The 9,031-nt window shown below is 42.7% G+C and overlaps 1 protein-coding gene across 2 annotated transcripts; it reads left to right on the top strand.

Annotated features, from left to right (window-relative positions):
* The first annotated feature begins 386 nt into the window (after nucleotides 1-386).
* Nucleotides 387-5,598, top strand: LOC147632792 (uncharacterized). 2 transcript variants are annotated; one of them, XM_086807665.1, is made up of 8 exons: nucleotides 387-997; nucleotides 1,323-1,439; nucleotides 1,857-2,083; nucleotides 2,573-2,781; nucleotides 2,928-3,030; nucleotides 3,126-3,496; nucleotides 3,583-4,132; nucleotides 4,256-5,598. In XM_086807665.1, the coding sequence occupies exons 1-8, from the start codon at nucleotides 859-861 to the stop codon at nucleotides 5,393-5,395; spliced, it is 2,856 nt and encodes a 951-aa protein (XP_086663791.1). In that variant the 5' UTR covers nucleotides 387-858; the 3' UTR covers nucleotides 5,396-5,598. The 2 variants fall into 2 exon arrangements, with proteins under 2 accessions (XP_086663791.1, XP_086663792.1); XM_086807666.1 differs by lacking the exon at nucleotides 1,857-2,083.
* The last annotated feature ends 3,433 nt before the right edge of the window (nucleotides 5,599-9,031 follow it).

Raw genomic sequence — 9,031 nt, 5'->3', positions numbered from 1 at the left:
GGAACATGGTGGAGGTCTGTTTCGTTGTGTTCTATGAATGGGGGAATCAAGCAGCTAAAGTCATGATAGATGCGGGCGCGCCGGGGGGGGGTTCTTATATACCAATTGGCTTATAAACATTTTATTAAATATCTTGCTCAAAAATGACAAACCAAGGAAACTAGTAGCTAAGGGAGGCACTATCGAGAACTGGTTGCCTTTTTTTTTAAATTTAACGGCTCGAGTTTCAACTCCCGTGACCGCCCCCCCCATTCAAACCCAAAACCATCAAATACTCTTATTTTTTTGGGTTGAGAAAAATCCATCAAATTTTCTAAACCTTATAAAATAGCGCAACTGCCGCCATCTGCTCTTGCTATAAAGCCAGGGAGAGATTGTTGCACAGCAGGCAGTAAAGCTTGTATTGACATATACTCCCTCTCTCCCTCCCTCTCTCCCTCTCTCTTTCTCGCTCTCTGTGCGCGCTCGCATGCCCATTGTTCATTATTCCCGTTTGAAGAGCCACATCCCTGCATTAATCCTTGTCAGGATTATTGCTTCTGTGTGGATGGTGCATTCCTTGCCATACCTCCTGCAACAGCTTGAGAACTCAAGCACCACCCAGCGCTCCCAACATCAAGACTACCTCCTCCTCTTAGAAACAACACAATTCAAGCCACCTTAGCACTCTGCTAATACCACACGCCATTGCCAAAAAGGACACTGGCAACTCACTGCTAGATCTCAGAGCTATAGCTCTCTGGTTTATAATTCTATACAACATCACCTCATATATTGTCACTCTGTATCACATGTAGATGTTTATGAAAGCTGTGAATGGTATCTAGAACCCCTTGCCTCTGAACCGGGAAGCTTATTATGGAGAGCATCAACGCAGAATTTGACCCAGAGATCGGGATGACTCCACCCAGGGTTGCTCATCCAAAATCAAAGCAATCTACCATATTATCATTCACAAAAGCAATTTGGCACTTTGCTGTGGCCCTCTTTGGAGGAGGCACAATTCTAACCTTACACCAACTTGTGTGTGTGTGCGTGCGTGCGTGTGTGTGTGTGTGTGTATTCTCTCAAAGTTCATGCACATGTGTATGTTCAGGCATAACAAGTGAACCCTCCTTGAAACCATTACGCTTTCAGAACATTTACAGCATCCTTTTCTTACTTATGAGTATGCGTTATAAGCTTCTTCTCATGATGGGTTAATCTTTCTCCTCATGCTTCGCATTCTAGACTTGATCATGCTCTTTACATGTTTTTCTTCTTCAGAAGACAGTAACTTTTAGGGTTTTTCTCCATATGCATAAACATGTTGATATTTGTAGGTGTATCTCTCCTCAAAGTTGAGTCGGGAGCAGAAGCACAACTTCGAGGTCTTCTTGTGGAGAAGGCAACGATGGATGTGGATGCCGTGATGAAAACTATGGGCTCTTCAGTTAATGGTAAAATCGTGTCTGTCCTTGACAGCTTTCATTCCAACATATCATCTCTCAATGAGCTCACTTAGGCTTCACAGAGTGATGTATACAGCATGTATGTTATGTACATCTAGAGCGCCTCACCAAGTTATATGGCAGGCAAGCTTGATACACACATACATAGAGAAGTGCACATATGTATTTTATGATATATACACAAGCACATGTAAGTGCATGTGACCTTCTATATGATATGCATGTGTATTTTATGTGCATATGCATGTGTATTTATGTGCATGTGTATTTTATGTGCATATGCATGTGTATTCGTGTGCATATGCATGCGTATTTCATGTGTATCTGGAGAGAGTGAGAGGGTGCTTCTTACCTTGAATGAATTCTGAATGGAGCTTTGCTAATTCTGGTTTTGACCCTGATTAGGCCTCACAACCCAGCAAGCAAATGAGCTGCTCAAAAAATTTGGCCCTAATATACTGCCTGGTCAAAAAGGCAATCAATGGCAAAACATTTTATGGAATGCAACCTGGCATCCTTTTAACTTGATTCTCTTGACACTCGCTATCATCTCTGGGGTCACTAGTGACATGGCAACATTCACTCTCATGTGTGCTATGATCATTCTAAGTGTGGGCTTACGTTTCCAGCAGGTAAAGCCTTGGCCCTGTACACTGTTGAGAATGATTCTCTCAGCTCTAACCAAGTTGCATCAAAAAGATACATCCAAAGAAGTCAATCATGAGTTGTAAAGAGTAGGGGTTTCCATAAATTCACTAGCCCAGAGAACCCACCACCCCAAGTTTTTGGGGTCTGGATGGATAGGCTAATTTATGGAAGCTCCCAGTTGAGTGCGCTTGATGGTGACGGCAATTAGGATGGGTGCCTAAACCAAATAATTTCTATGCTTCATAGTCCTGCCAATTCTCCCACTTAGATCATGGGCTCAATCTTCAAGGCTTTAAAAGCACACACATAGGAGTAGAATTCTGAATTCAAGAGTCTAGACTGAGTGAATTCTGGTGTTGTTAAGTAGTTCAATAGGATACTTGGGCAGCATTTCCACTTTCAAGCAAACAAGATGATTAGGTGCACATCGCCTTTCTTTACATCAGCATCATTTCCACTCCCCATTTTTGCAGGAGCTCAAGACATCAAAAGAAGCATCAAAACTAGCACTTATGGTTGAAGCTCGAGCCACAGTTTTAAGGGATGACATCATTTTGGGAAACAGTGTCAAGGTGGAAGTGAAGCAGAGCGAGATTGTCCCAGGTGATATCGTTTTCCTCGGAATGGGAGACTTACTGCCAGGTGATGTTCGCATCTTGACATCAAAAGAGCTTTTGGTGAGGTGAGTGTCCAGCATCATTCTGAACTCAGCCCGACCTTTCCCCTTAGTCCTCTGCTTTTCTTTCTAGCTTTAACATTAGGATGAGATTTTAGGTACTTCTTCAGATCAGTTGGTAGAGCTTATGCCAGCTTTGGGGAATTTTGCAGCCAGTCTTCTTTAACAGGAGAGTCCATGCCAATTGAAAAGGATTCCAATGTGCGACATTCTGATGATGCACCCTTACTGGAGCTAAGGAACATTTGTTTCATGGTCAGTACTCTTCACACGGCTGTTACACAAGGATGTTATCAAACTTATCCCTTCCTGTATATCACTTACCTGCTCTTGGGCTTACTTGATGCAAGGGGACAAGCATAGTCTCTGGAGAAGGCACTGGAGTGGTCCTGTCGACAGGATCCAAGACCTATATTGGCACAGTTGCTGATGTACTGAGAAGAGAAACGCCTACCAATGCTTTCCAGAATGGCGTCCGGCGCGTGTCGTTTTTGCTTATCTGCTTCATGTTTGCAATGGTGCCCCTTGTCATTGTGATTAGTGGCCTAAGCACAAAGAGTTGGAGCGGAAGCTTTCTGTTTGGCATATCTGTAGCCGTGGGTCTTACCCCAGAGATGCTCCCCATGATTGTGAATGCCAATCTCGCCCGTGGTGCTTTGGAAATGGCTCGGAAGAAGTGTATTGTCAAAAGGGTGGATGCTGTCCAGAACATGGGAGCCATGTAAGTCTAAAATTCATGCACATTTCTCAAGTTCTTGTTAACAGATGGATGATTTCAGTACTGACCTGATTATGCTTTGTGCCTAGGGATATTCTGTGCACAGACAAAACTGGCACTCTCACAGTAGACAATGTTGCCATGGTACAATACTTGGACAGATACGGTACTGCCAAGCGCCAAGTGTATGAGTATGCTTACATGAACTCATTTTTTCAAAATGCCCTAAAAAACCCCATTGATAAGGCTATCTTAGCCTTCAGTGAATCCCACCATGAACGCATAGATGTGTCAAAATGGGAAAAGATAGATGAGATCCCATTCAGCTTTGAGCGCCGCATACTCTCCGTGCTATTGGGGGAGCGGAATGACATGGCTCAAGATGGAAAAGATTCAGGAGTAGTCCATCTCCACGGCAAGAAGCTGTTGGTAACCAAAGGAGCATTGGAGGAGATGCTCAGCATATGTACAAGTGCCCAGGATGGTGAAGATGGAAATGATGTTACACCCATGACATCAGAACTACTTGATGCCCTTCTGAAAATGGGCCAAAGCCTCAATTCAGATGGACTGCGGGTACTGGTGGTGGCCACAAAACACATTGCTACTGCGGGAATCGTGCAAGCAGATAATGGCATGGTATGATGAATGTGTCCATGGCATCTCACCAATTTACTGCAACCTGTACCTTCAAATTCGTGTCCCTGTTTTGGACATGAAGTGGCTCAATTTAATTGATTATCTTATCTTTTGCAATTGCAGACTCCTTCTGAGAACAAGGTCGCAGTAAATGAAGAGAAGGACATGGTGTTCCAGGGCTTTCTTGCTTTCTCAGATCCTCCCAAGGAGTCTGCTAAGGAGGCAATCTGCTCCCTAACGAAGGCAGGAGTTGCTATAAAGGTCTTGACTGGGGACAATCTCCCTGTTGCAGTCAAGATCTGCAGAGATATGGGTATAGTAACAGATCATGTAGTAACTGGCTCACAGCTGGCAGCTCAGACCAAAGACTCCTTTCATGCGACTGTGAAGAAGGCGACAATTTTAGCGAAGCTTACCCCAATCCAGAAGCTTGAAGTGGTGCAGGCACTGAAGGTTGGGAACCATACTGTGGGGTTCCTCGGTGATGGCTTGAATGATGTCTTGGCATTGAAAGGGGCTGACGTTGGCATGACTGTTGACTCTGCTACAAGTGTGGCCAAGGATGCTGCAGAGATCATCTTGCTCGAGAAAGACCTGAATGTTCTTGTGGCAGGCGTGACATGCGGCCGCATCACACATGGCAACACCATCAAGTACATCAAGATGGCAGCCAGCTCCAACTTTGGCAATGTGTTTTCCATCTTGGTGGCATCTGCATGGCTGCCTTTCAATCCGATGAGGCCGGTACAGATTCTGACTCAGAATCTGCTGTATGATATCAGTCAGGTGTCGATACCATGGGATAGGATGGACCGCGGCTATACAGACACGCCACGGCAGTGGTCAGCCAAGGGGATAGCTAGATTCATGATATGCATGGGTCCAGTGAGCTCTATATTTGACATTGCCACATTTAGCTTGATGTGGTGGTATTATGGAGTCCGTACAAAAGAGCAGCAGGCACTGTTGCAATCAGCCTGGTTTGTGGAGGGGCTGTTGTCTCAGACACTGGTCATTCACACACTAAGGACCGCCCGGGTGCCCTTTGTGCAAGAGATGGCCTCTAAGGTGGTGGTGATGGTCACGTCCCTTGTGGTGGTGGTGGGGGTGTGTGTGCCCTTCACCCCATTAGGAAAGGCAGAGAGGATGGTGCACCTCCCTGCTTCCTACTTTGGTTTCCTGGTTGCCATTCTTCTGAGCTACTGTTTTCTGGCTCAGCTTGCCAAAATGCTCTACATCAAGGTCTTCAAATCATGGCTGTAGGGCAACGACATGCCATGAGGTTGTATGCATGCCATGGCCGCCGCCGCCGTTGTTTGACGGTACGTACATGGCTAAGTAATGGCTGGCTCCCGCCCAGTAATAAGCTCTCGTACATGGCTGGCTCCCGCCGCCCAGTAATAAGCCTAAGACTAAGACAGCTTGTATTTTTCTTGTTTCCAAAAATATATTAGCTAAAAATAAGTAAATATTAGCTAAAGTTATCTTTTTGAAAATATATTAGCTAAAGTTATCTTTTTGAAAATCAAGCTTTTTCTAATGCATATAAATATGGGTGAGTAGTACAAGGGACACACTCAACCCAGGAGAGATTGAACCCAATCTTGTGTCAACGGTGATTTCTACTCTATTCTCCATCTTTCTTTGTTTATTCAATTTTGATTATTAAGGTTTATGCTTTTAATTTATGCAAGTATATGTTATGCTCTAATTTTTGTGATTGAGAATTAGAGTTCCTTCTCTAATTGTCATAAAGGTCCTGACAACAAGAGAAGAAGGTTAGAGAGAGGATTAGCATGAGTAAGAATCTATTGCACAATGGGAGAGTATATTGTACTATGAGAGAAAGTGACTTATATACAAGGCCATAAGTGTCTAAATATACTTGAATTGTGGTCAGTCGAGTGTCCAAGGCTTATAAGTGGCCTATTGCTTATATAATGCTTAATCTCATATTATATGCATGAAACAATCCATTCTAGCTTATTACCACACACTCTTAGAGTGAGAATCACTATAAGTATTTCATCGGATCATTTTCAGATGCCCATCCAAGTTGTAGATTTGGACATCGTTGCTTCATAGATTGTTCATATTTATTTGCCACACACTCTTAGAGTGAGAATCACCATAAGTATTTCTGTCGAACCATTTTCAGATGCCCATCCAAGTTGTAGATTTAGACATCGTTGCTTCATAAATTGATCATACATGCTTTTGGTGTCTCTGTCTTTGCTATTTCATCTACAATTATAGTGGCAACTCCTATTAATCCCAAAATGGATTAACACTCTCTCGTATCCTCCTCTCCCCCTCTCTCTCAACCCATATACCACACTCCTATAAAATTGGAGCCCTACACCACCATATGTGTCTAGCCTAGGGAGGCAAGAGTAGAGGACAAACTCTCTCTCTCTCCCCTACCTCGCCCTTTCTCTCTCTCACCATCTATGTCTCTCATTAGGCAAAATTTGGACTAAAAAAGGGCCCTCGAAGAAGAGCCATGTCATCACTTTGCTAGAAAAAGGAGACTGTGGGTGAACCTTGTGTATCTTACATCAAAACCCCCAAATGATGTGACATACCATTGGAAAGCCCTTGAAAAGTAGATTCTAAATCTACCACCTCCAACAAATTTGGAGTTGATATAATTAAGTTGTTATGGCTTCCCTGCTCAAAGGCAGATTCCAATCATTATGACATCCATGTAACAATGGATGTCATAATCATTAAAGTCTAGACACCTTTTTGTATGGAGACTTAACTTGAGCATATAACAAATCTATCGAAGGTGGTAGCTTTAGAATAGGGCTTTCTAATAGTATGTCACATGTGAGGGTGCAATCGGACCCTTTAATCTTCTTGAAGGGAATAATCAAAAACTCATAAAATATATCAAGTATTAAAACAATTACTTGAATTGAATTGAACATTAAAGCATAAAACAAAACATAAGATAAGAGAAAGAAAAAAACATCACCCATCAACACCATGCTGGGTGCAATCTTCCCCCCCCCCTTGTGCGTGGCCTTCCCCCACACAAGAGTATTTCTTTATTAGCTTTCTTTCCACCAAAAATAGGCCATAGTCCCAAAATATACAAAATATGCTTTTAGAGAGCACGGCACTCTTCTTTTACAAAAATAGAGTGTCAAATATTGGGACTAGGGTAAAGCCATAGGCTTTAATAAATTCCACATTATAAATGTATCTTTCCTAAAGTTCAAAATGGAAAAATCATTTGCTAAGGTTACAAGCTATGCTTGTAAAAATAAATGTGATGCACATAAGAAACATTCTCCTCGACATTATTTATCAATCCTCGTAATCTTCTTGACCTGAAAATATAAGCCCAATTAATAATTAAATTAATCCCACAAATATTAAACAGGCACAAACCATAACCAACTCATGACTACCAGGCGTAAGTACTTCCAGGGATCACCCTGCCAATACAAACCTAACTGAAATAATCATAGACGGCCCCAAGCATACGTCATATACCGCACGTATTAATATTTATAGTGGTGTCACCCACGATATTAACCTAGCCGGCATGACACAAGAGTAACCTAGGCGTCCCCAAATTACTCAAGAGGAAAAAAATAATATTCTTAAAGAGAACTAAAAATATATTCTCATAACATCCCTCTTGCTTGAGTTTGCAATTGTCCTCAATTGCAGGTTTGCTGGGTTTGAAAAGAACGAAGGATCTCAGGATAAGCTCGGAAAAATTTCTCAGCATCCATTTTGCATCTTCTTGAAGATGGTTTTTGAATATCAAAAGGTATTTAATTAACATGGATCATAACAGTTTTGATGTAAGATATATAAGGTTTACCCATGACTCCCTTTTTTTAGCAAAGTGATAATATGGCTCTTTTTCTTAGAGGGCCCTTTTTAAGTCTAAATTCTACCTAATGCTTATCCCCATCTCTCTCTCTCTCTCTCTCTCTCTCTCTCTCTCTCTCTCTTCTCCTTTCTCTCTCTTCTCCTCTATCTTTCTTCTTACCTCCTCTTTTATTTGTCTCTTTTCATCATTCCCTACGTCACTCTCTCCATCCTCTCTATCTCCCTCCATCTATTATGCACTCCTCTCTCTCTCTCTCTCTCTCTCTCTCTCTCTCTCTCTCTCCCCCTTTCTTGTTTCCTTCCCTCCTCTTTATCTCGTAACACCTAACTCTCTCAATCATCTCTATCTCCCTCCATTCATGGCTCTCTCTCTCTCTCTCTCTCTCTCTCTCTCTCTCTCTCTCATGCTCTTGTTTCTCTCTCTCATATTCTGTTATACTATCAATCTCCCTCTCTCCCTCGGTTGTTGCCTCTCTTGCTCCATCCCTCTCTTGTCATGCTTGCTCCATCTTACTTACACATGTGTCTCTCTCTCTCTCTCTCTCTCTTCTCCTTTCTCTCTCTTCTCCTCTATCTTTCTTCTCACCTCCTCTCTTATTTGTCTCTTTTCATCATTCCCTACATCACTCTTTCCATCCTCTCTATCTCCCTCCATCTATTATGCACTCTCTCTCTCTCTCTCTCTCTCTCTCTCTCTCTCTCTCTCTCTCTCTCTCTCTCCCTTTCTTGTTTCCTTCCCCCCTCTTTATCTCGTAACACCTAACTCTCTCAATCATCTCTTTATCTTGTAACACCTAACTCTCTCAATCATCTCTATCTCCCTCCATTCATGGCTCTCTCTCTCTCTCTCTCTCTCTCTCTCTCTCTCTCTCTCTCTCTCTCTCTCTCTCTCTCTCATCCTCTTGTTTCTCTCTCTCATATTCTGTTATACTATCATTCTCCCTCTCTCCCTCGGTTGTTGCCTCTCTTGCTCCATCCCTCTCTTGTCATGCTCGCTCCATCTTACTTACACATGTGTTCCTCTCTCTCTCTCTCTCTCTCTCTCTC

Source organism: Cibotium barometz, chromosome 13 (assembly GCF_041138505.1).
Source record: "Cibotium barometz isolate CiBa-2024 chromosome 13, ASM4113850v1, whole genome shotgun sequence".
NCBI lineage: Eukaryota > Viridiplantae > Streptophyta > Polypodiopsida > Cyatheales > Cibotiaceae > Cibotium > Cibotium barometz.
The sequence above is the reverse complement of the archived record's forward strand: the minus strand, read 5'-3'. Positions and strand labels throughout refer to the sequence as shown.

Coding starts and splice junctions, on each gene's coding strand:
- LOC147632792 (XM_086807665.1), top strand. CDS start 859: ATGGAGAGCATCAACGCAGAATTTGACCCAGAGATCGGGATGACTCCA. Junction 998..1,322: donor TGTGGCCCTCTTTGGAGGAG/GCACAATTCTAA, acceptor TGATATTTGTAG/GTGTATCTCTCCTCAAAGTT. Junction 2,084..2,572: donor TGGGCTTACGTTTCCAGCAG/GTAAAGCCTTGG, acceptor CCATTTTTGCAG/GAGCTCAAGACATCAAAAGA.